The 26,609-nt window shown below is 37.4% G+C and overlaps 1 protein-coding gene across 14 annotated transcripts in view; it reads right to left on the reverse strand.

Annotated features, from left to right (window-relative positions):
* Positions 1–502: 502 nt before the first annotated feature.
* The window catches only part of LOC5570551 (extracellular sulfatase SULF-1 homolog), a 236,792-nt gene continuing 210,685 nt past the window's right edge, over positions 503–26,609 (reverse strand). For 13 of the 14 annotated variants that reach the window (XM_021854664.1, XM_021854660.1, XM_021854657.1 and 10 more), the window contains 8 exons: positions 11,286–11,612; positions 10,796–11,214; positions 10,628–10,738; positions 8,894–10,565; positions 8,516–8,829; positions 8,193–8,456; positions 1,717–1,792; positions 503–1,658 (listed from right to left, as the gene is read on the reverse strand). In XM_021854664.1, the coding sequence (XP_021710356.1) occupies positions 1,442–1,658; positions 1,717–1,792; positions 8,193–8,456; positions 8,516–8,829; positions 8,894–10,565; positions 10,628–10,738; positions 10,796–11,214; positions 11,286–11,612 (3,400 nt within the window). In that variant the 3' untranslated portion in view covers positions 503–1,441. The remainder of the gene's footprint in view (positions 1,659–1,716; positions 1,793–8,192; positions 8,457–8,515; positions 8,830–8,893; positions 10,566–10,627; positions 10,739–10,795; positions 11,215–11,285; positions 11,613–26,609) is intronic. The other variant, XM_021854658.1, reaches the window with a different exon arrangement.

Here is a 26,609-nt window from a genome sequence, read left to right on the forward strand (position 1 = left end):
AAATCTTGGAAATAACCCAGTGCAACGCTCTTGCCAGTGCATTACCACCGTATTTTAGCAACTCGCTCGGCAGTTGGTCCACTCCAGCGCCTTTGTTGTTTTTCAACCGTCTAATCTCCGTTTCTCCTTACTGCGGCTGGTGCGCTGGTGTGGAGGAAACAGCGGAGCATATCGTGTACGATTGCCCCCATTTCATTGTTATGGAAAAAACGCAAGCTCGCTACATGCGGTGGGGACACGTCCCCGGACAATATAATCTTGAATGATGAGAAAAATGTTACCAGAAGCGGAACAGTACTAGAAAGCGAAAGCAACCAAGAAAAGAATTTAGAGCAGAAAAGTATAATCAATAAGAAGTCCCCATTGAAAAGCAGTACATAATGGAACGAAATTATATGAATTGTATGAAACTGTCCTCCTGGAACACATAACTCAAGCACAAGTAAAATAGCCTTTTAAGTTGGACTTCGGATAGTTTTAGTCATTTTGTCACTACAATGAATTAATGAATCTACTGTTGTATTCATATAGTCGTTGAAGCAACCTGAACAGCTCTACTGTCCCTACTACCTGCAATAATACGCTTCCATTATGTTCCTTTCGATGGATTTCAAAAACTATCGCGCTTAATGCTTCCAAAAACGCTGAACTGATCCTGTCCTAATAGGGCATTTTATATCAAATTACATTTTGCTGTCAACAGTTGTCGACTTTTTGTGCTATTCGTGTGAGTTGTCCACTTTTAAGCGCGCTAAACGCAATTCTACAAAACGATCCTAAATTCAAACCTCGACTTGCGAAGAATGCACAACCTTCGCACCCGGGTCGGTCTATACACGATTGCTTCTTAAGAAATGTTTTACGTTATTATAAATACTCATGGTTATAATAGCAATATCCATCTTCTTTTGACTGCCATTGATTGAATACTATGAAACTTGTGTAAGTGTTGTCTTCGTTCACCTTGAAGCGCTAAGCAGATTTTTAGGGAGTAATGTTCAATTCTTTTTGGCATAAAAGCAGCCTCTTAAACGAAATGCATCTAATAAATTTTAGTTCGACACCAACAACGTTTGGTAGCTAATCCTTGTTGCAGCTGCTCGTTTCCTTAGCGGACAGTCAACATCTGGGGAGAGGAATGGCAGTGACCTAGTCTAGCAAATAACGTTCTTCCTAAGTAGTACGTTTGCAAAACAAGTAATAAAAAGAATTACAAATAATTTGTTCAATATTATAACCTAAATTGATAAAAAATGATCCTACTTGAACAGCTTGTTGTAAAATAATATAAACACGGAATACAACGAATAAAATGTACATCAGTCGTTCACTAGCATCATGCGAATTACTGGGCGTTTCAAATGGACACTTTGAGATTCCAAAAAGCGGGAACTAAGTTTGCGAAAAAGCCAAAACATTCATAGGCGTTCCCCTTCGTTTTTTACGCATTGTAGATTGTACTCCTCCAAATCGGTCGCCGGCTGGTACGATTCCGTTTTGGACCGCCAATTGCGCCACCGTGGAACTCGTTGCTCTGACTAGGAAACTGATCTGGACCCCGGAATTGATGCTGGTTTGTTCCAATGGCGCCGCCGCCATTGCCTCTCAACTGTTGTTGTTGCTGCTGCTGTTGCCAGTGCTGCTTTCGTTTGCCCCATCTTGAATGATATAAAATGGATTAAGGAGTAAAATTTAAATCACTGATGAACAACTCACTTGATCTTCTTCTTCGGGGTGCCAGTCTGTATAGCATCGAAATCGGAAAAGTGCCCCGGAATGTTTCCGCTGGCAGCTGAAATGAAAAACATAAAATTTGGCTGTAGTTGAAAGAATGTAAATTTTATGAACAAACTACACTACATCCACTTATTGACAGAAAACCAAAACTTGGTCTAAAGAACAAGCTTTTGCTTTTCAAACAAATTTTCAGACCGCCCATGTTGTATGCTGTAACACCATGGTTTAGTTGTTGTAATACCAGAAAGAAAGCTCTGCACAGGATTCAAAATTTTGAAAATTATTCTGAAGCTACCTTTTTGTTATAATACTAATCTTTTACAAATCCAATGTTGAATCGTTGAAGCAAATGCAAAAAAATGCCAAAAAAATATGTATTATCTTCTTTGTTATTACAACTTTGCATTTTTACTTTTCAGGGGAAGGGGGGGGTATCGGATATCGCTTCTATCTGTTTGCGACGGACATAAACTGGGTCACATAACAACTGTGCAAAATTTCAGCTCGATCGGTGAATCTATATTTTAGCGCCAGCCGTTCAAAGTTTGTATGGAATTTACTATGGGAGAACTTACTTTTGCAAAGAAAAATGGCCAGAGGTTGCCCATTGTTTTCTATAAAAATTCTGAACGCAGAAATTTTGCCCAATTTTGTTATGATTGTTATTCCTTTACGTGTCAACGTCGCCTTGCCAATAGGTTTTCATTGAATAACTTTCTTCGCAAGTGTCAGATTGCTTCGCGGTCTTCGGCATTATTCTTCATGGTAAAAATGCCTATGTCTGTGTTCAAAATTTTTATAGAAGTCAATGGGCGACCTCTGGTGATTTTTCTTTGCAAAAGTAAGTTTTCCCATAGTAATCCCATACAAACTTTGAACGGCTGACGCTAAAATATAGATTCACCGATCGAGCTGAAATTTTGCACAGTTGTTATGTGACCCAAATGCTATCCAAAAAGTGGACTGGAGCGAGAATCTAAATTTTGTCCCACGCTAATGGACAACAGGTTAGGAACGAATGTGCTGTAGAAAGAAGACGACCCAAAGTTTCCCGACAGCTACTCAACGACAATCAAGCGGCACAGTTGTAGACGTTGGGAAAACACGACTGATCTGTTTAAGGTGGTTTTACAGAATGATCATTTATTAATTGTACTGACTGTCATTGCCTACTCTAAGTCATTGTCTGAGCCTACCTTGATTAGATACTATAAGGCCGCACGGGACGTCATCAAAATCACCCTATCCATTTCAAGAAGCAAATCTCAAGAACCACTCCATATATCGATGCGAAAATGTATCACTATGATTCTATATATGTAGTGCACAACCCGATAAATTTTCAGCTTCATCGGTTCACTAAAACTCGCGATTTGCTTTCACAAAGTTTTGATGATTATTGTTAGAATGAGACGAAAGATAGGGAAAATCTGGGAGGGAGGCACCGATACTACACACGAAATATAGAACAATGTTTGTTTGAACTGCAAGATAACTCCAGCTTGCCAACAACAATCAAGGCAGGCTTGGGGAAAATCGCTAGTTTTCTTTTGTTGTGTACTTTCGATTTTTCCTGACAAACATGGAAAAAGGGCCACAGTTTTCTATGCACTAAATATTCATTTTTATTGGAAAAAGTAAAACGATGCGTTTTTCAATGCTTTTTATTCAATCCGATTGAAAGGTGCTCACGTAACATTACTTGCATTGTGTGCATGAATTGATTTTCATTCTATTTTTTCACTTTTGATGAAATGCGAAAATGTGTTTTAACCAGTTACGCGCTTTTTCCATGTTAGTCCAATGTTTGAGATCTGGGCTCACAGTGACAGTTCGTGACAGCAGAATCCCGGCTCACTATGACGTACAGAAATTTTGTATTGGTTTCTCCCTCCCAGGGGAAAATAACACGGTCTCCCGTGTCCCCTTAATATTATTCACTACAACTTTCGGGCATCCTGACAAAACCGATGTCCTCATCGATACTTCCATCGTCTGGTACGTCATTACACATCCATTTTCGCATATTGTTCGGAGAGCAAATTGAATTGAAAGGAATACTCGAAACTTGAAACCCGTCTATATCAGCTATCACAAATCGATCATTTGGCAGAACTTTTTTTATTTGATATGGTCCTTTAAATTTTGCATCTAATTTATGTGATTCATTTGCTTTTAAAACAACGAAATCCCCTTCTTTGTAATCAGCGCACTTAATTCTTTTTTTATCTGTCATCATTTTGTTATACTCTTGAGTTTCTTTATTTTTAATTTAAGCTTTTCAACGAATTTCTTGTATAGTTTCTTTTCCTAAATCAAACTGTTTACTTTTTATAAAAGACTCTATGTTATAATTTTCATTTTCTATAGAATTTTGTTGTATTCCAAATAACAAAATACTTGGATAATTATTAACAGATCTATTGAACGTATTATTGAAGACATATTATATTTTATAAAGAATTATGTCCCATTTGTGCTGAGATTCGTCACATAGTTTGGCAAGCATTGGATTTAATGTTTTATTTAATCGTTCCACTTGACCATTTGATTCAGGTGTTCGTACTGCTACCTTCACATGATTTATGCAATGAACATTAACAAATGTTTCAAACTTACTACTTGTAAAACATGAACCTCGGTCAATTATAATTCGTAAAGGTCTACTATAATAATTCATATAATCACTCAAATGTTTTATCACTTCATCTACACTAGTATATTTGGTTGAATATAATTTAGTAAATTTAGTAAAAGCATCAACAAAAACAAGAACATATTTTTGTCGATTTGATGAAGGCAATTGAATTGGACCGTAATGATCAATATGAATAGTATCAAAAGGTTGATTTCCTTTTTCAACTATTTTCGAAAAAAAAACCCTGTTTTTTCTCACATGGACTATAAAATATACACGTTAGACAATTTTAATATATGTTTTGACTATTTTTTTCATACTACTGAACCAATAATATTTTTCAATCTCATGGATTGTTTTTTCAATTCCAATGTGACCACAGTTATCATGATGTAATCTGATAACTTTGTCTATCATTAATGTTGGAACAACTAATAAGTTTTTTTCGCCATCTTTCCTAAACAAAGCACCATTTATAAGCAAAAAATTTGGAAAATTTGATCGCTCTAGTAAATTTTTAATGTTTATGATTTTACTATCTTGTTCTTGGGCTTAAATTATATTGCTCTCTATTTCTGATTCATTTAGAACATTTATTGTATCAACATCTGATAATTGTTTATCTACGAAGTTATTGGACATATTTTGACGACTAAGCGCATCAACATGTTTCATTTTAGATTCATCCCTATATTCCAGATCGAAATTATAATTTTCTAATAATAACGCCCACCGACTTATTTTTGGATTCAGCTCTTTTTTGGACAATGTTTGCACTAAGGATTGCAATCAGCAAACACTTTGAATTTAATACCTGCCAAATATACATGAAAACGTTTTAACGCATGAACTACTGCTAACGTTTCTAATTCAAAACTATGTAATTTCGATCCATAATTGCCGGTTATTTTACTAAAATAACTAACAGGATGGAAATTACCATCACCTTGTTTCTGAAGTAAAATTGCTCCGAAACCATAGGAACTAGCATCACAATGCAGTTGTGTCTCAGCAGATGGATTATAAATTGCTAAAATTAGGGCTGTAATTAAGTTTTGTTTAAGCTTTTCAAAAGATTCCGAATGTTCTTCACTAAAAAAGAATTTTGAATCTTTCTTCAGAAGATTGTATAGAGGACGTGCAATTGAAGCAAAATTTTGTACAAACTTCCGAAAATAACTCGTGAGTCCTAAAAATCGTTGAACATCTTTCACATTTTTTGGAACAGGGAATTTGGAAATACTTTCAATATGTGCATTGTTGAGTTTTCTACCTTTTTTGTTCAATGTGTATCCTAAATAATCAATTTCTTCAAACATAAATTTTCATTTTTCCAAATTCAACTCAAGTAAATTTTTACTCAATATTTCGAAAACCTGTTGTAAAATTTCTAAATGTTCATCAAATGTTTCACTTGCAATCAATATGTCATCCAAATAAACTACCATTTTTCCTTTTTCAATCAAATGCTTGAAAATTTTATTAATATACCTCTGGAAAACTGCAGGAGCATTACACAAACCGAAAAGAACTCTCAAATATTTGTATTGGCCACCAGGAGTTACAATTGATGTATATTTAGTTGAAGCCGATGCCAATTTAATTTGATGAAATCCAGATTTAAGGTCCAAAATTGTAAAATATTTTTTATTTCTCAAACTGTCGAATATGTCTTCAATAATAGGTAAGGGATAATTATCACGAACTGTGTTTTTATTCAGTTTTCTAAAATCTATGCACATTCTTATCTCGTTGTTTTTCTTTGGAATCAACACAATTGGGCTGGCAAATGGTGAATTACTTTCCTTTATTACTCCAGCTTCCAAAAGTTCTTTAATTTTAAGTTCAACTTTTTGTTTTTGATCAAAAGATAATCTACAAGGTTTATAATGAAATGGTTCACCTTTCTTTAAAATTATTTCCATTTCATATTTAGTTTCAGGAATTAAGGGTTTCTTATAACATGCATAATTTGTTTTGAAAATATCAAAAAATTGTGCCAACTGATCGTTTGTAATATCACCAATGTTTTCTTTATTTATTTCGGAAACATCAGAACTGATATTAAAAATATTTACCGTTTTATTGGAGTTGGTTTCAGGTCTCGAGCTTCTTTCAATATTTCAATACAGCCGAATATTTTCGTTAATGATAGTCCGGATTCTTGAATGCATAATAACGTCCCGTCCAATGATAGCATCGTAAGAACCAAGCACCTTATCCGGTACTACAACGAAAACAATTCTGAAAGAAATGTTTTGAATATGAATAATATTAATGCTTTCACCTAACGTCTTGAGCCTATTTCCACCTATACCCCGGTAACATTTGCATTTATTACTTTTTGTTATATTTTGTTTTTCCACTAAACCCCGGCGTATAAGTGAAATAGGACTGCCAGTATCAAATAAAGCTCTAAAAGAATAATCAAAATTAGACAGTTTAAATTCTACCAGTCCGTCATATCCTTCTTCAATAACTTCGTCGTCTAGCTGTTTGTCATTTATAACTGCATTAATGATAGGTCTTTGCGCTGCTTTATGTTTCTTAACTCCTTCATTTGGTTTCCATAATTGTGATGTTGATTTCAACTGCTTCTGATCGAATGCCTTCTTGCAATTCACTGCTAGATGCCCAGGCTGATTACAGGAATAACAAACGGTTTGTTTTCGAAAATCCTTCCGCTCGTCCATTTTGATCATCCGAAAAGCTTGATTGATTTCAGCAACCGTTTGGAAATTTTGAATTCTTGCTTGATTTTTCAGATTGTGGTCAGAAATCCCTTCGACAATGTACTCAACTAGTTCTTTTTCTCCTAGGTTAAGCTTCTGTGCGATTGATTTTTTTGACTGACAATAAACTGAAAACGGCTCCCGACCAAACCATCTGACTCGTTCCAAACGCTTCCGCAGCTCAAAACCGTTAACAATTGTTCCATACATTTGACGAAGATCTGCTAGTGTTTCTTCATATGTTCTCAGCATGAAATCAGCTCTTGTATGCAATCAAATTCTTGCACTTCCTTTCAGTTGTTCGATCATTACGAGCTTCATAATTTGATCATCTATTCCAAGGGCGCGCTTTGTATTCTCCACAATGGCGATAAAATGGTTGATATCTTCATCGTTACGCCCCGCAAAAAATGGCAGAAAACCAGCCACATCTTCTAGACGAAAACTGTTGTTAACCAATCCATGACCAACGTGTTGGTTCTGTTCTTGATTGTTCTCCAAACGCAAATTTTCTGTTAGTCCATCACCGTGTCCACCACTCGAACATGCTTGATCAGTTTGCAAAGGAAAATTTGTAGCATTCATAGTGCCTTCCGTAACGATTCCTACAGGTTCTATTGCAACTTCAGCAGAAAGTGTTCGGTCAGTTTCAGCCTTCGTATTGAAAGGATATCGGTGCCCAGAACTCTCTAGTTCACTCGAAGTCTTCTGACTGCGCAGCAACATCCTACTTCTGATATGTAGACGTTGAGAAAACACGACTGATCTGTTTAAGGTGGTTTTACAAAATGATCATTTATTAATTGTACTGACTTTAAATAACTTTATAATACTTTAATATTATGCACTACAACAGTGAACTCAACTATCGTAATTCATACATTTTTCCCTATGAAAGATGCAACAATTATTGCAATACGAACGCTTTATGTATCGTTTTAGTACCAATGATAAAACTGCCGGTAGAGCGGTTAATCACTATCCTAAATTCCTCATTTGAACCGACTTATTAACCAACGGCCGTAAGACAACCAGATCTTTTTTCGTTTTCAGAGAAAAACTCGTACTGAAATCTACAATCTTACCTCCTATGGGATCCCGATGGTGCTTCCGTTTGCCATTGCCAGTACCAACGGACCCTGCCAATCTTCCTCCTCCTATCGGCAAAGTCATACCGTTGTCCGGCAGGACACTACCACTCGTTCCACCTGTGCCAGCTCCTCCAAGCTGATGCCTTGGAAGCGTGCAGCTTTTACCCCGACAACCCTTCATGTATTCCAATGTTTCGTGCAGCACCACTTTCTCCTCCGGTGTTAGCGTCGATTCACGGTTTTGCGTTTCGAAAGGATCTAAAATTACGAATTTGTGTTAGTTTGCAACATTGACGACTGTAATCTATTTCCCATACCAGTTCTCAGATTGTAGTACGTGACCAAGCCCGTCGTAAACTCACAATACAGGAAATTGTGCGTCTGATTGATCGTCCGCAGGCACGAGTACGTATTGTTGTTCGCATTCATGCAGAAACAGAACGGTTTGTCGTCCCACATCGGTGCCGTTCGCCAATGGTTCGAGTCATGGCTAAAGCAGTTCATCCGCTCCGAGAGGCACTCCTTCTCCAGTTTCGCCTTACGGTGCCGTTTGCGTTCCTTCTTCCGTTGTCGTTCCTCCTTCAAACGGCGCCTCGTTTCCCGAGCCAAGTCCCGCTCGTCCGGCAAAGGTCTACAAGCGAAGAAGAAATTAGAAAATCAAAAGACTTGAATGCTTGGGTCGACCAGGAACTGACCCGTCAACTTCAGGCTCGCAGTAGCACTCGGCCGCTGGAAGGGCCATCTCCGGTTTGACCACCGGAATCTGGTTTTGCGTGATGGCATTGACACTGAAAATGTCGTTGGTCACGGTAGTTGCTGTAGTGGTCGTAGACGTGGCTTTTGGTTGTGCCGAATCAAATGAGTCTTCGTCCTCTTCCATAGAGAAAGCATTGTCTGCCGTTGCAGATTCTGTTTCATCGAAACCAGAAGCTTCTGTTGAAATGGGTAACGATGACGTGCTGGGGAAGGTTCTATCATTCTCTACGTAGTGTGATGAAGGACTAGACGATTGTTGGTAACCTACGGTGGTGGAGCCAGCGATTGATCTGAGAACATCCTCTGTCATTTCAAAAACAGTTTTTGCCGTAGTGCTAGAAGTGGGTTCTTGTTCAGACACAAGAGGATCTTCATGTGTGGCAATGGAAGATCTGGTTGTCGACGTCGTTTCTATACGATTCCGATTGCGATGCTTTCCATTGATTCCAAGCGAGTGACCATTGCTGCCGTTTCTGCTATGACTAGATCTGGAATTGGCAGTCCCTGAAGGAACCTCCTCGTTCTTTCCAGCGGTTTCAAACAAACTCATATCGATCAGAGTTCCTTCCTCTTCTTCTATTTTGGCCGTTTTTGGTCGTCTCGGCCTAAATCCTCCATTAAGTTTGGGGCGTTTCCCAAAACCAGTTCTATTGTAATGCTCTCTCCTGTTGAGAACCTGTTCTAAAAAGGGACTCAGCGTTGTTGTACTGGATGTCGAAGGAGCGGTACTAGCCGTAGTTTTGATCTCATAATCCTGCTCGATTGATGCACTTTGATTGTCTTCATCTTCCTCTTCATCATCATCGCGGAAACTAGATGGCCTGCGCTCCTTCAAATTCTTTTTGATATCCTTCAAATCATTGATTTTAGTTTTCAACACTTTGATTAGCATATCGATCTGCATCCTGCTGCGCTTCCAGCTTGTCTCATCCTCGTAGATTATATTCGAACAGTTTACCCTACCTATCACAGTAACGAAACACTTGGTTCCACTAGGTCCATCATCCTCAACCGCAGTGGAGTTCTGCTTCTTAAGCACAGAGTTCTGTTCAAAGTTTCTCTCAATCTCCTTCAGCGTACTCTGCAGCTCATGAATCACACTTTCAAACTGTCCACCGCCATTCGTCTCTCGTTTTTGTCTCCTACCGCTCTGACTAGATTGTAACACATCTTCCAACTCTACGACAGATTTGGCCACCCGCATTAACCCAACCATTTCCGGATTCGCCTCCAGAAACACCTCCTCGTACTCAAGATCGCGTTTCTGTCTTCGACTACGGTGGCCAAAACCACGTCCCCCCATCAGCATCTGATGCTTGTAATCCCGTTTAGACTTGATCTTGGTGTAGATCAGTCCATCCGGCGTGAAACAGGCACAGTTGCGCTTGTTCTGACTAGACAGTTTGTTGATTTCGGCCAAGTGGTTCTGCAGCTGCAGGTGGAATTTGCACTTATGACGACGCCAGCGTCCGTCTTCGTTAATGCAGCGCCACTTTTGACCGGGAACGCAGTTTTGTTGAAGCGTTGGATTCGAACACTCGTTGTTGAGACGTTCCATCTTGGAGCGGTACGGAGTCATCGGCAGATGGTTGTCCAACGGGTCGTGATGGGCTGCAAAGGAAAAGAAACCTTTTTTTTCACAAAGAAAATTTGGATTGGATTTCGATACGTACCTTCATTGACTACGAAATGTTGAGCTTCTTGATGATCTATGACGTAGTCCTCCTGATCTTGGCGTGCCTCTGACATTTCCGTATCTGTGTCCCCTATGGGATGATCGTCATCTAAAATTGATCAACATCAAATCACAACATTGTGAGTAACCAAAAGCCCCTCCTTACCTTCATGATCCTCTTCAGCGTCGTCTTCATCGTCATCGTGTTCGTGTGAGCCGAAGTCCATCGTCACTTCTTCATCCTTCCTGTCGCTCTCAGTCACAACTTCTTGAAGCGGAGGCACCTCCTCAGTCTGCCTCTGTTCCAACGGATCGGCCTTCATGGCCGTAGAGTTAGCCGCATTCATCCGCGCGCTATACCTCGCCGCAGCAGCCCTCATCCGTTGCTCCTGCATCTGTTCCGGGGTCTCCCTTCGTCCGGAACTCTCGATCAAAAACGTATCCGGCCACTTCTCGATCGCATTCCTGTGCCGGTTCAGAATCAACGGCAAAAGGCTTTTGCCATCCATGTGTGGCGGTGGAGCCACTCCTCCAATGTCAAGAAACGTCGGTGCCAAGTCCACGTTCAGGACAATCTCATCGACCCTGTTGAAGAAAGCGAAAGAAAACTTCCATGAACATCAATCGCAACCTTCCACGCTCACATGGCTACGAACACACTAGCCGGTTCGATTCCCGGTCCCCGCATCAGGAACGGAACCCGCACGTCAAACTCGAACGGGAAGCTCTTGCCTTTGATCAGCCCAAACTGCCCCAGGTGATACCCGTGGTCGGACGTGTAGATGATGTAGGTGTTATCCAGCTCGTCGAGAGCTTTGAGCTCCTGGTAGACCCGCTCGACTGCCACATCCACCGATTGCAGGGTTTGCAAGCGCTTCGTCATCAGCAGATCGGTGAACTTGCGGTGAATCGGCTCCATCGGTTGCGTCACCCGGAGGATCCACTGCTTGTCCGGATTCGGTGCCAGATCGTAGGCGGGCGTGCTGTCAATAATGAAAGGGAAGCAGTAAGCAAAATTACTATACTGAACTTGCGGGGCGCGTGAATTAATTAAGTTGATTTTACTCCGACGTCGGGTGGAGGCCATAAATCTTAAACGCAGACATATCACACCACCAGTAATGAACAGAGTGATATGGTTCAATTAACGGCGCAATTAGTGGTGTTCTAATATATGGGTACCATGTGAGGATAGTGATTGGGAATGATGTGGCCATAACAAGTGAGGGCTGATGAGTGGTATATCTTTGGCAAACAAAATAATCTTGAAACATGTAGTAAATACTACTTTTTTTTTTTTTAATTAGTATCTTTCCAAACATTACATTCATTTCTTATATCTAGGTGTTCTGTGTTATTAGACAACACTATCATCCTAATTTTGTAAAACAAATTAAAGATTTAATTAACATTTTGTTAACAACATATTACATTTCATTTGCCGTAGCAGTTCAGTTTTTTTACAGGTGAGTTGATTTCACCTGCTTATAAGAGAGAAAAAAAAAACGTTTTTAATATACTTAACCTAACTTAACCTAAACATATAATGCATGAATCGTGGCAATAGAAGATTGTAACGATTTTTGCCTGAAATTATTTATTATTTTATTTGACATTTGTTCCAATGTTTCAACATTGGATGTTCTATGTAACTCATTGGTACTATACCAGGGAGGAAGCCTCAGAATCATTTTCAAAATTTTATTTTGAATTCTCTGCAGAGCTTTCTTCCTGGTATTACAACAGCTAGTCCATATTGGTACAGCATACACCATGGCTGGCCTGAAAATTTGTTTGAATATCAAAAGCTTGTTCTCAAAACAAAGTTTTGATTTTCTTTTAATAAGGGGATAGAGACATTTTACATATTTATTACATTTGGCTTGAATGCCCTCAATGTGATTTTTGAAAGTTAAATTCTTATCTAGCATGAGCCCTAGATACTTAACTTCATCTGACCAATTTATTGGAACCCCTCTCATCGTGACAACATGTCTACTTGAAGGTTTCAAATAAAGAGCTCTTGGTTTATGTGGGAATATTATTAGTTGAGTTTTGGAAGCATTAGGAGAAATCTTCCATTTTTGCAGGAATGAAGAAAAATTATCCAAACTTTTTTTGCAATCGAATACAGATGACACGCAGGCTTCGTCCTTTGGCGGAGAGGCCTGTGTCATCTGCAAACAAAGATTTTTGACATCCCTGAGGTAACTCAGGTAAGCCAGATGTGAAAATGTTGTATAATATTGGTCCCAAAATGCTGCCTTGAGGAACACCAGCTCTTACAGGAAGTCTTTCAGATCTGGAGTTCTGATAATTAACCTGAAGTGTACGATTTGACAGATAACTTTGAATTATTCTAACAATGTATGTTGGAAAATTAAAGTTTTTTAATTTTACAATCAAACCTTCATGCCAAACACTGTCGAATGCTTTTTCTATGTCTAAAAGAGCAAGACCAGTAGAGTAGCCTTCAGGTTTGTTGGAACGGATCAAATTTGTTACACGTAAAAGTTGATGAGTGGTCGAATGTCCATGGCGAAATCCGAACTGTTCATTGGCAAAAATTGAATTTTCGTTGATGTGGGCCATCATTCTGTTCAAAATAACTTTTTCAAAAAGTTTACTGATGGAGGAAAGCAAACTGATTGGACGATAGCTAGAAGCTTCTGCAGGATTTTTGTCTGGTTTTAAAATTGGAACAACCTTAGCATTTTTCCATTTGTCAGGAAAATATGCTAATTGAAAACATTTGTTAAATATATCAACTAAAAATGATAAGCTGCTTTCTGGAAGTTTCTTGATGAGGATGTAGAAAATTCCATCATCGCCAGGAGCTTTCATATTTTTGAATTTTTTAATGATAGTTCTCACTTCTTCCAAATCAGTCTCCCAGGCATTTTCAGTTCTCTTGATTGAGAATATTTTCGAACTCCTGAGTTACTCCATTTTCAATTGGACTAGTAAGTCCTAAATTAAAATTGTGCGCACTTTCAAACTGCACAGCAAGTTTTTGAGCTTTTTCGCAATTAGTTAGTAATAATTTGTTTTCCTCATTCAATGCCGGTATGGGCTTCTGAGGTTTTTTCAAGATTTTAGATAATTTCCAAAAGGGCTTAGAGCCAGGGTCCAATTGAGAAATTTTATTTTCAAAATTTTTGTTTCTTAATTGAGCAAAACGTTTCTTGATTTCTTTCTGCAAATCCTGCCATACAATTTTAATAGCAGGATCGCGAGTGCGTGGAAATTGCCTTCTCCTCACGTTTTTAATACGGATCAAGAGTTTAAGATCATCGTCTATAATCACGGATTCAAATTTTACTTCAGTTGATGTTTTATACGTCTATGAATGATGATTGCAACTCCCCCACATGCACCATCAAGTCGATCGTTACTATAAACAAAAAAGTTAGGATCTCTTTTGAGTTTAGATCCAGGTTTTAAATACGTTTCGGTAATAACTGCTATATGCACGTTATTAATCGAAAGAAAATTAAACAGCTCATCCTCTTTACCATTCAGAGAACGAGCATTCCAATTTAAAATATTTAAATTATTATTTGGATCCATTAGAAAAACGTAATCCACTAATAATTTGGTTTGTAAATTTTACACCTACTTGGACTGCTTCAGTCATAGTGGTGGCTTTGAACATTGCATCAATCATTAGATTCAATTGTTCAGTTAGAAAATTAAAATCAGAGGCAGACATGTCATGTGATTTCCCATTAGAATTTTCGGTAGACGAAGAACCGGAGTTACCTGTGGCGGTAGGGTTTTTCCATTTGATTTGAAACAAGTAGAATGGGCCACGGTGTCTCTGGTAGAACAACATTAATATAAAAAAATCAGTATCGCTAAAACACCCACCAAATGAAAGCTTAGGCTGTTCTCTTTCATTTGAGACCTGTTTGGAAATGTTCTATCGGGGGGTCCTGAACATTTTTTTCAAAACAGTTCAATGCCGTTTAATTCAGTACTGTTTTCTTAATTATGGTTCACATAGTCATTTTCTTTCCTGCATATCTAGGTAGCCATGAGAAAAGTTACTACGAATAGTTAACCAATTAATAAAAAGGATTAAGGATTATACCATTCTATTTAAACCAATTACAAACACGACATATCGATAAAGTAAATACGGTTTATACGGCTTAGGTACAAATCCTCACTATTGTATATTACTACAGTTCAAAGATGCTGTCGATCATATGCTTCGGAGTTCTCCGGAACTTTAACATGATTCCAAGCAACTTGAAGATCGAAATGCACGGTTTCGCTGCCTTGTTTCCCGTATTTGCTCAAACCACTTCCTGTGATTTAACATAACTCCGGGATATGATAGCGCAAATGTGGAACTTCGAGCTATTGAGTAAGCAATTCACGTTTTTGAAAAGTTCTCAACCTTTTCTGCAAAATCATCATCCAGACTCCTTTGAAAACAACTTTTATGCACCTGATCAAAATAATCAAGCTCCTGAAATCCATTTTTTCATTGAAAAGAGATAATTTACATAAAGTACGATAAATTTCAATTGCTAGCAAACTTGGATCCCGTTTCACTTCCAAAACATGCCGATTTTTCAAAAGCTTCTGACAGTTTTAGCTGGTGAATCCACATTTGCTGTGGCTTTGGCAATTGATGATCCTCACCTGTGATAAAAGAATTAATTTTAAGGTCATCTTTATGAATCACACAATCAAACTGCTGATGCTTACCCATTCCTCGACATTATTTGGATCAATGTATTATACTTTTTTGTCAATCGGATTTACAACACCTAGTGAAATATGCAAGGAATTTGGTGGGCAATTTGTTCGTCGGGTGATCTTTCGAGCAGTGGATAGTAAATACAATTGAAGAACTGCTCCGCCAGTTTATGGTCCGAGCCAAGACTTTTCCATTTCGCGGACGCGTATGTAACCAAGTATTCGTGGATGAGCAGCTACATTGGATAGATCCTTTTTTGTGTGGTACAGTATGAGCAAGGAAATATTGAACTATCTCCCATTATATAGCGCAAAACAGATTGACGATTTTAAAATCTCCAGCAATGAAGCACCTAAAATTATTCAAAAGCAACAGTTCCAAATTTTCTCAATATTACTATATTTATCTGAAACAACAGAAGCAACAGCAAGCAGCAACAGTATTTTTACACCAGTATCCTTACATCGGCCTTGAATCCCGATGACGTCGGAATTATGCTCGATAATCGAGAGGGTAACCTTAAAGGACCCATCTCCATCGCTTGCAGACCGAACTGCCCAGGCCAACCCCCCTGTTTGGACATCACTTCATCAACTAACTCCTGAACGTTATTACAGTATATACAGGTTTTAATTCAGTTTCTGCATTATCTTTCAAATCAAAGTGCAGATGTGTTACCTCTAAAAACCCTTAAACTGATTGGTTAAGTCTGCTGATTTTGAAGGCGATATTTGGGGCGATTGCAACATCCAAACCCCTTAGACAGCTGCTCAACTGCAACGTTCATCTGGTGCTCAAATCACATTTTTTTTAAATCAAAAACAAGTCATCAGCAAACAAATGTTTTTTTTTTATGTTGCACATTGGGTGGTAAACCGTGTAGATTCAACAACCAACCAATTTAATTGGCACTTACTTTTTGCATCACTGTGTCTACCACGTTTTCCCTTTAGTTTTTGTGAGATTGTTGTTCTCACATCATTAATGCTTCGAGTGGTAGGTTTTAAATTGTATTTATATTTATACAGTGCTATATTCAAAAATTTAAATTGGTTACTGAACGAATAAACGTGCAAGCTCGACATATTTTTGTAGGACAATACCAGACTTTAATCCTGATGTCGTGAAGAATGTGCTGTTCAATAATATCAACCACTATTGCTGATAACGTTTGCAGACATATATTTTTTTAAACACAATACGCAAATCTTCGAACGATATTCGGTTTCATGTTTCAGGTCTCCTGACAGAGTGTAGCGTAAATATATATTTATTAATAGGTGTGAAATTAGGATATATTTATTGTAATTATTAACAGGCATACCTCTAATCAGCAAACCAAAATGTTGACCCAAAACAATGAATTTATAAACTTATCACGCGACACAAGCACCAATTTTTCGCTATACCACCTTAGAACGCGACAACTTAAGCAATGCAGCGCCGATTTCCCTACTATTGATACCATTTAAGTTGTTTGTGCAATCTGTGAAACCATTTGTAATGTAATGATTCATGAGTAAATGTTTTCTCAAACGCTTTGTTAATTACTGATCGTAAAAAGCAATATCTTATGAAAATATATTTGAGTTTTAAGACGGTAGCATACTACTGAATCTAAATAAGGGTTATTTATTGAAAATCTTTTAAATCTCTAAACATGTTTTTTAAAATAAAATTTAAAATACTTTTTACAACCATTTTAGTTTTGTATAAATAAATAAATTTTGATTCAAAATATACAATTTTACTATTTACTGAATTTATAATCAACTGAACAGCAACACTGCCAAAACAAGCTTGTTTTATGGAAATCTGGACATACATTAAAAAAGAGCACATCTACATTGGTAAACAATGGCTTTGTAAGATGCTGTTGAGCCCAATTCAACTCGATAACGCTTACCAATACTAGTATCAGGAAAAGCTAACACTAATCTTTCTGATAGTGGTGTTAGTTTGCATGGGCGAGCTAAAAAGGGTTCAGCAGCAACGTTTCTGAAAAAAGGCTCAAGACCTCTCCAGCCCTTTTCAAATGTTTGTCCAGAAATATTTGTCATGGCCTTCTACGGTTCGATTGAGTTGTCATCATATGGTACAAGCGATCCATTGTATCATACTATTGGTGGAAGAAGATCACCTATGATCTCTTACTAAAATAAAAAAAATGTTCAGGACCCCCGATAGAACATTTTCAAACCGGTCTCAAATGAAAGGGGAAAGTCTAAGCTTTCATTTGGTGGGTGTTTCAGCGATACTGATTTTTTTATATTAATGTTTTCTACCAGAGACACCGTTTTTTTATATTAATGTTTTCTACCAGAGTACCGGTACCCATGGATCGAACAGGGGAGGAGTTCGAATTTCCTGCTACGATATCGGCAAAGGATTTACCGTGGGTAGATGCATTCGAAATTGAAAGATTCGAACGGCTACCCGACGGATTAAAATTGGTTTGTGAATGAGCATGATTATGATCTTCCTGATGGGTATGATTCATGATCAAGCGATCGTTAACTGAAAAATGAGCATTGTTCGATACTCTACCAGGCAAATTCCGGAAACGACCGTTATCGTAACGGATATTATCTTTCATCTGCCTGGCACGAGCCTCAATGACCCTTTTTCGTGAAGGACAATTCCAAAAATTGGACTTATGGTTAGCCCCGCAATTACAGCATATGAATTTGGTGGTATCTTCCTTCACTGGACAGACGTCTTTGGCGTGAGAAGAACCTCCGCAAATCATGCATTTAGCATCCATGCGACAATTTTTTGTACCATGACCCCACTTTTGGCACCAAAGGCACTGAGTGGGGTTCTGGTAATTTCCTCCAGGTTTCTGGAAATGTTCCCATGTCACACGGACATCAAACAAAAGTTTTGCTTTTTCTAAAGCTTTAATATTATTTAGTTCTTTTTTGTTAAAGTGAACTAAATAAAATTCTTGAGAAAGCCCTTTCCGAACAATGCCAGATTGGGTTCTCTTTTTCATAATGATTACTTGGACTGGGGAAAATCCAAGTATATCATTTATTCCATTTTTGATCTCTTCAGGTGATTTATAGTCACTTGAGAGACCTTTCAAAACAACTTTGAACAAACGTTCAGTTTTGTCGTCATAAGTAAAAAAATTGTGCTTCTTCTCTTCAAGATGTTTGAGAAGAAGTTCACGATCTTTAAGAGTTTCCGGCAAAACGCGACAGTCTCCTTTCTTTGCGATTTGGAAGAAAACCTTGATTCCCCTAATGGAGTTCAAGATCTCCTGCCTAAATCCCGCAAATTCGGAACAACTGACCACGATAGGCGGCACTCTTTGCTTCCTCACTTGAATCAAAGAGCCTGGGCTAGAGGCTGCTTCGATTTGGTGTTCGGAAAATTTGTCTAGAGCATCGAACTGATTGCTCATTTCGATACAATTATTCATTTCACCCTTGGAAGAAAGTTCGCATTCCGGGGAAACGTCCTTTCTTCCATTCTTGCCACGTGTAGTGACAGTTTTAAAACCCACTTTTTTGGAAGGAAGTAGTGAATTCAGAGATTCACCCTTCCTTTTGTTAGTTGTTGCAACCATGTTTAGTGAATAAGAAGACGTGACCTTCGAGAGGTTTTTTCCCAAGACGGTGTCCAAGAAGGATTACCACCGCTAGCTTTCGCCAACGGGTCCAACGAAAAATCGAAGGCACGGGTCCAAACAAGGATCGTAAAGGGATCAATAGTAGAAAAAATAGTACTGAAAAGTACTGTTTTAGTAGCACTGAAAAGTACCGTTTTTAATTTTAGCACTGAAAAGTACTGTTTTTATAGCACTGAAAAGTACTGTTTTATTGCTTTAGGTAGTTTTTAAGAAAACTTCCAAGAGCAGAGAGAATTCGTGTACGCACAGCACGAAGGTACGATGCGCACTGGTAAATACTACTGATTTATTTGATCTTCCTACGCGGTATTCGAAGATGGATACACATTTGAAAACGACTTTATATGTATCTAGTTGCTGTCTCACATTAGAGACCGATAATATCATAATCATATTATGATATAAGCTTGACATTTGGTAATCAAATGTAATTCAATGTTTAATGTAATCGTCTATCACGGGACGGGACGGGAGGCACCAGAACCCTGTCAATAGATTCACCAAGACTTAAGACGAAGACGAATCTTAAATTCGTTTAAAGAAGAATTTTTTTTTTATCTTCACTAACGAGATTTTTAACCCTGGGCTAGTTCATCTCGGGCCCAACGGCTTTACTTCCCTTCCGAAGGAAGTCGTCACTGAAATTTTTAGTGACTATCTTGGGGATGGGATTCGATCCCAGGTCCTCGGCGTGAAAGGCGTGTGTTCTAACCACTACACCAGGTCCGTCCCCACTAAGAAGAATTGTAATTGCAAAACACTTTTGTAATTGGGCATTTGTATGCGACTAACACATATTTAGGCAAACTTTAAGAGCAAGGCTAGAAATAACACAACGTCAATGGAAACCTAACCGTGAACGGTGCTTGTGGAACCCTCCCTACCCAGACAACCAGAAGTCGCATGAAAGTTCACGCAATAACTCGTTTATTCACACAAATTACATCAAACCCGCAATACACGGTGGGTAGAATCGTCAGATTGATGAGTTTCCTCGCATAAAACGCTGTTTTTCTGAGTTCATTTGTACATTTTGTTTCGTCTCGTACACTCGTACAAAGTAAGTCGAATCAATCCGTAGCAGCTATCAAATCAACATTTGTTATCATAAGTCAAGTCGCATAAGATCACAGGTTAGTTCGGTGGAATATTTATACACTCGCATTGTATGTTATTATTCATAACATAGTATTTGCACGCATATCGCCTCCACTTTAGTACGTAGAAGGCCCTTTCGCAACATCTTATAAATGAAATTTTGCACATACAAAGCCTCCAGGTGATTTCGTTATACGTATATTTTGGTTGTCTGGGATAGGTATTATGCCCTTACTGTGCTACCCAGAGCAATGACATAGTTGACCTTGTGTTTCTTCGAAACAATAGGCTACTCTATTTAGCCTTACATCAGATAATATTGTAATTTGTGTTCTATAACAAATATCCAGGTGAACCTTCATCATACAAAGGGCGCATCAGCAGTGCTCAGCTGTTCACCGTTCACCAATACCTATTTACTAATATGGGACTATTTCAAGAGCCCTGCACAAATAAATATAGGTTACTTGGTTGCCCTTCTAGCAATTGTAGAGTTTTATTCAACAAAAGTCAGTCTAATTCACGAATAGCTATTCTGGTAAATAGGGTTACAAAACCGTATTACAGAATTTACCCGTAGAGAAATTGTTGCGATCAAAGTGAAGGTGACAACTATCCGGGGAAAACGAAGGTATCGCTTCTGCTTACTTTCCCGGAGATGTTGAAGATGTACCTAAATCTTCGGTCGTTAATTATGTAAACTATTGTAAGGAAATTAATGACCAATTTATAATAGGGTGCGATGCAAATGCCCATCATACAATTTGGAGCAGCACCGATATGAATGAAAGAGAAGAAGATCTCTACATGTCGTCCAATAACATAGGCATATGCAGTAGAAAGGATTCTCCTACTTTTGTAAATGCTATCTAGGGTTACATATTTCTCAGGAGCACACAAATGTACTGGCGAGCCTCTAACCAAACCGTCTCTCAGCTCATCGGAATCCTAGTGTGCTGCGCTAGCCGGAGCCTCACGGAAATTTTTAAAGCGTGCGCTAGGTCATGTGCTCTCGGGGAGACTCGTCTCATGCGCTGCTCGGCGCTACGGCTCGCCATCGGTATCCAAGTTGTGAAACAACTGCTTAGTAACGAAAAGCCTCTACAACTACTTTCGCCTTATTATGCAGGTGTCTAGATTGCCTACATGATATGGTCGAAGACTCGCGATCTAAGAGTTACAATTTCGATCCTCGTTGAAAACTTTTGTAATCACTCCAATTATTGCGCTGAATTTTAAACAGCACATGTGACGCAGCGCATGAGACCGCAGTGATATACATCTCAAGAAAAATGAGGCGCACCAAAAAAAGTCTCACAATGTACAGCGCGCACGTGCGCTTGCAAGTAATGAGACTCCTGCACCAAAGTCTACAGCACGTGCACAGTAACTCTAATGCTATCCGACAGAAAGTTCTTGATCACGACCTGTAGTGATCTGCTATCGGAGAAGATTGTAGACTGGCTTGTTTCTGATGAAAAATCATTGTCAGATCATAAACAAATCCGGATCGATTTCGAAACTGGATAAGAAAAACAAAACAGAAAGCTATGGAAACCCAAAGAAAACCAATTAAGATCTCAATCGTTTTCTTTTAATGAATGAGAATTTGTATTACGGTAAACAGTTCACGGCTGTTTCACAACTGGAAAATGCTTTCAAGGAGATCATTGACCAAATTATCTTGCTAGTTGTCCTACTAAGCAAAAGTAATCTAACGGGAATGTGCCTAGGTGGAATAACAAGCTGCCAAGATTGAGGTAGAAATCACGGAGGTTGTTCAATAGAACAAATATTATTGTAGATTGGGATGAATACAAAAAAAAAACTAACAGAATACAACAGAGAACTTAGGCTCGCCAATCGTAAGGATTGGAGACGGGTATGTGAAAATATCAATAACGCTCCTGCAGCTGCACACAATGCACAAAGTCTGTTCAAATGACCATTTATATGGTCTAGGTACCGTCAGACGGGGCTACTTTGGACACTCACCTTTGGTATTTATCTGCAGCGTAAATATTAATCTGAGCAATTTTGTGTCTTCAGTACTTTTATTAACCTTTGTATGCTCTACTACTAGGCATTATTTGTTTTTGGAACAATATCAACAATTAGGGTTTTGGTACCGGGAGTACCGGTACCGAAAGTACCGGTATTACCGACCAATTTTTGGTACCGAAATACCGGTACTAGAAGGCATTGAGTACCGGTATTTTCGGTACTGAAAAAAAAATCTAAAATTCGTTTGAATCAACATTTTTTACAATAAATTATTAACGAAGAACTCCATCAAGGAACGCATTACATGAAGACTTATTCTAATTATCATCTTTTCTGCACTAAAGATGATTTTTCTCCCTACATAAAGAGAACGCTCATTGTTTGCATCTTATTTCCGTTAAAAACCTTTAAAAACATTGAAAAAAAAAAACTAAGGGTGTAACTATTGAACGGAAATGATTTAGCAGATCCTATGGTTACCATCAAGATTATCGAATTTTTACTAATTATCGAATACAAATAAAGCTGCTGATGATAAATATCAAGCCTTCTGTCAAAATATAAAACAATATTTCAGGGTATCGACACATTTGAAAGTGCTTCAATAATGACACAAGGATTGTTCGGAATAATTCATATCAAAGGATCAAAGCGAAATATATGTTGACACTTCACGATATATGGGCAAACAACCGGATGGATTAAGAAAGAGCTTTTTTGGTGCCTGAAAGTTTTGTTATTAATATACGCACATGTATGGCAGTTAAACATCGAGTTTTGTACATGTTTTGCATTTAAAGTCCTACTTTATAGTCAATAAATTATTCATTTTGAACGATTTTGGACATATTTGATTAGAATTATAATTCATAAAAATGAAGAGTAAGTTTTAGCAAACTTGTATTGATTGACGAATCAGAAAAAGTTGCAAATTGTTTATCCAATACTGTGTGCTTTAGATTTATTGAAAAAAATCTTCCAGTACCGGTATTTTACCGGTACTACCGGTACTGAGAGTTACAGTACCGTAGAACCAGTACTCATCAAAAGGGGTCGGTACTAGGAACCCTATCAACAATAACAAGATAAACAAGAAAATATTTCAAGAAAGTCAGAATAAATATTCTCAAGGTATAAAACATTGGCTATGCAAACATTGTTGGAATTTTTCCCATGTCGTGGAAAGTTATTGGGAGCATCACAAAACTATCAAATGGCCAAGTTTCATAAAAATTTTGTGGTTTGTTTTGCTTAAAATTGTTGTTTTATTAAAATAATTGATCAAATGTCTTATTTTTAACACATTTATTTTATTATAATGTTTTGGTTTGTATATTTTAGAACATAAAAAAATTTAAATAAATATTTGGAATAGTGAATAGACATGAAACACACGTGTATCAATACGTATCAATAACAAGTTCACAAAATCATCTCTAAAAAATATTGTCCGTTATATTTTACATGAATTTGCAGTACAAAACAATTGCATCCTTCAATTCCTAAAATAAACTACTCTTAAGCCTAGATGGCTAGAGATGCTAGTGTTAGAAAGTCAGCAGAAATTAATAACGCCAAACAATTTTTCGACTGGGCTGTGTCGCAAAAGGTGAAAGACCAATTTAAAAATGATTGGGAATTTATCTATGCAACTGAAAATGACTATTCAGAGGCTGAAAAATTTCTTCGGGAAAGATTTTCTAGCCTTATTCCAATTCCTGGAACAAAAAAATATCATTCATTTATACCAAAAGATGAACGAAGCATTTTTGCTAGTGAATTCTCAGATGCACATGAAAACCAAGAAAATACAGCATGCTTTGTTCTTAATAATACAAAGAAACGAAAATCTTCTGGTGTTAGCAACCAAAGACAATCGTCCCGGTTGAAAAAATAGATAGTATTAAGATGAAAATGTTAGTTATATACTGAATAATTGAATAAATAAGAATAAAATAAATAATTATAAGCTATTTGTTCCATAGAAAAGAAAGAATCCCTTTTCAGTGTAATGAAAAATTGAGGCAGAAACCATTTTTTTTCAGTTTTTCTTAGCGGTGTAATTTTTTACGAAAATATCATCCATTCCGACTTATACTTCATTAAAACAATCCCATATCTTTTTTCAGATGTTTTAGATAATTTGCAATTGCTTGGATAAAAAGTCTTTATTAAATTAATTAACTCATTACGCGTGGTAAAGATGGACAAATTATGGGTGAAATTATGAAAAAAAATCCACGTGCTCGGCTGGGATTTGAATCCAGGACTCTTGTATGCTAGACGAGCGCTTTACCAACTAAGCTACCGAGCCACTTGGTGACCCAATAACTGAGTTGGTTACAAGTTTAGAATTTAAATCCCTACAGACCACGCGAACCCCTTTCATAACCCATATCCATCCATCTCATTTTACTACACACGTGGGAAGAGCGAGTGCGATTTATTTAGTGTTGAAACTGTTTGCCTATCGTCCCAAGTAACACAACATGTCTCATATAAATCACAATGACTTCAATATGACTAATGAGAATGTTCTGTTTCATAGCGAAAAAACTGGAATTCATACTTATATATGACTGGAAAAGCGCAGAAGGTGGAGCTTGTGCAACATATTTTTGTTGTCAAAATTATGTGTCATATGGGTTTAGGTATACATAATTATGTATTATACTTTGTCCAACAAACCATTAACGCAACAAAATACTGAGAACATTTGGTAGTGGAAATGCATTGGATGGTCGACAATGAAAAATGTTAAAGTGCAAACATTGACAAGCCTTCATTTTGGATTGCATAACTGTTATTTAACACTAAATTAATATGCGAATCAAAAATTATGGTGAAATATGCACTTTTACTTCGAAAAAATCAATTCGCCCTTATAAATCGTTCAATATACATTTTTCGACATCAAGCCAAGTAAATATTTCCAAAAAGGAATCATCACATTTTGCAAATTAGTTCATTATTTTGTTTTCTAATAATACACTGAACTTTTACTGAACTATTATTACTTTCTCCAAAGCTTCAGAAAAAAATCTCATCGTTATGGTAAATATTCAAAATTAAATTCAAAAATTAAAGATGATCCCCTTAGACACACTGCAAGACGAGTGTTTTGGGAAAAGACAAAAATTTCATTGCCAATCATTTGCCATTGCTTCATTCAAGGCAGTGAAAAGTTTTCAGGGACAACTAGTGTGATCATAAATTTACAGTGTGATATAAGTTTGATAAATCACTTGACTATGACAGAATAAATGGAAGTTGTAGCATGGAAGTTGCTTCTCAAATCTCACGAACCGTTGTTGATTTGTACCCAAAATAAAATAGTCTAATCAGGTTATTACCATAAACTTTTCCGGCAAACTTTATGTTACAATTTTGTTGACGGAAAACTCCTATACCAAATGACTATGAAGTGTTTTCTAAGTGTTTATATTTTTTTCCTAAATTTTTTCACAAAAACACGTAAGCCCTGCATGAACACAACTGTAAGCGAGTTAGGTAGTTCCATTGAACCTTTTTCGTACTAAACCGTGGCAAACAACCACCACACTTTATTCATTCATATAAATTGTTAAATCGGCATTTAGAGCATACCTTAAAAATAATAATTTACTCAAAACATTTGCTTAAAAGTATTCAGTGAACACTCTATGGCGAATTTCTTAGCCGGCAGTGTATCATCCATGGTATCAAAAGTTTTAAATGTCACTTTTGTTGCATTTGTTTCATAGACAACTAGAAAAACTTATATTTGACTGAAAATAAACATAATTTGTTTATTCAGAACATGTATATATTATATATTATGACATACATGTAACATGAATATGACATATTGAGACTGTTTATTTGTCGTACATGTCTAAAACAACCGAAATAAGACATATAACCAAACACATGTTTTGAAAAACATAAGAAGACAAATATAAAACATAACATGGTTGAAACATAGTAAACATAATTAGAACATTTTCAGCAAAATGGTAGATTTGTATTGCAAAACAAATTGTATGCCTTAGTAGAACATCTCCATTCAAGTTCAATATTGAAAGGTTTAACAAAACAAAATAGCGACTTACGTGAGACATGACATGTTTCAAAAACTTTCTAGCAATCATTGTAGGACAAACTGTGTATTTTTAAATTAGGATTTATGTTTTCGGTGTTACTTGGGGTACCTACATCACTTCCACAACAACTGTATTGTGGAAGAGTAAAGATGTGGGAAGGCTATCAACGTGTCGTTCTCACTCAAGTGACGACATGGCTACTACAGAGAGGCAGTAACACTCTAATATAAATTGACGCTTATATTGAGCTGTTCGGTAATCCAATCCACGTGCTCGGCTGGAATTTGTCAACACTAAATAAATCGCACTCGCTCTTCCCGCGTGTGTAGTAAAATGAGATGGATGGATATGGGTTATGAAAGGGGCTCGCGTGGTCTGTAGGGATTCAAATTCTAAACTTGTAACCAACTCAGTTATTGGGTCACCAAGTGGCTCGGTAGCTTAGTTG

This window comes from Aedes aegypti, chromosome 3 (assembly GCF_002204515.2).
Source record: "Aedes aegypti strain LVP_AGWG chromosome 3, AaegL5.0 Primary Assembly, whole genome shotgun sequence".
NCBI lineage: Eukaryota > Metazoa > Arthropoda > Insecta > Diptera > Culicidae > Aedes > Aedes aegypti.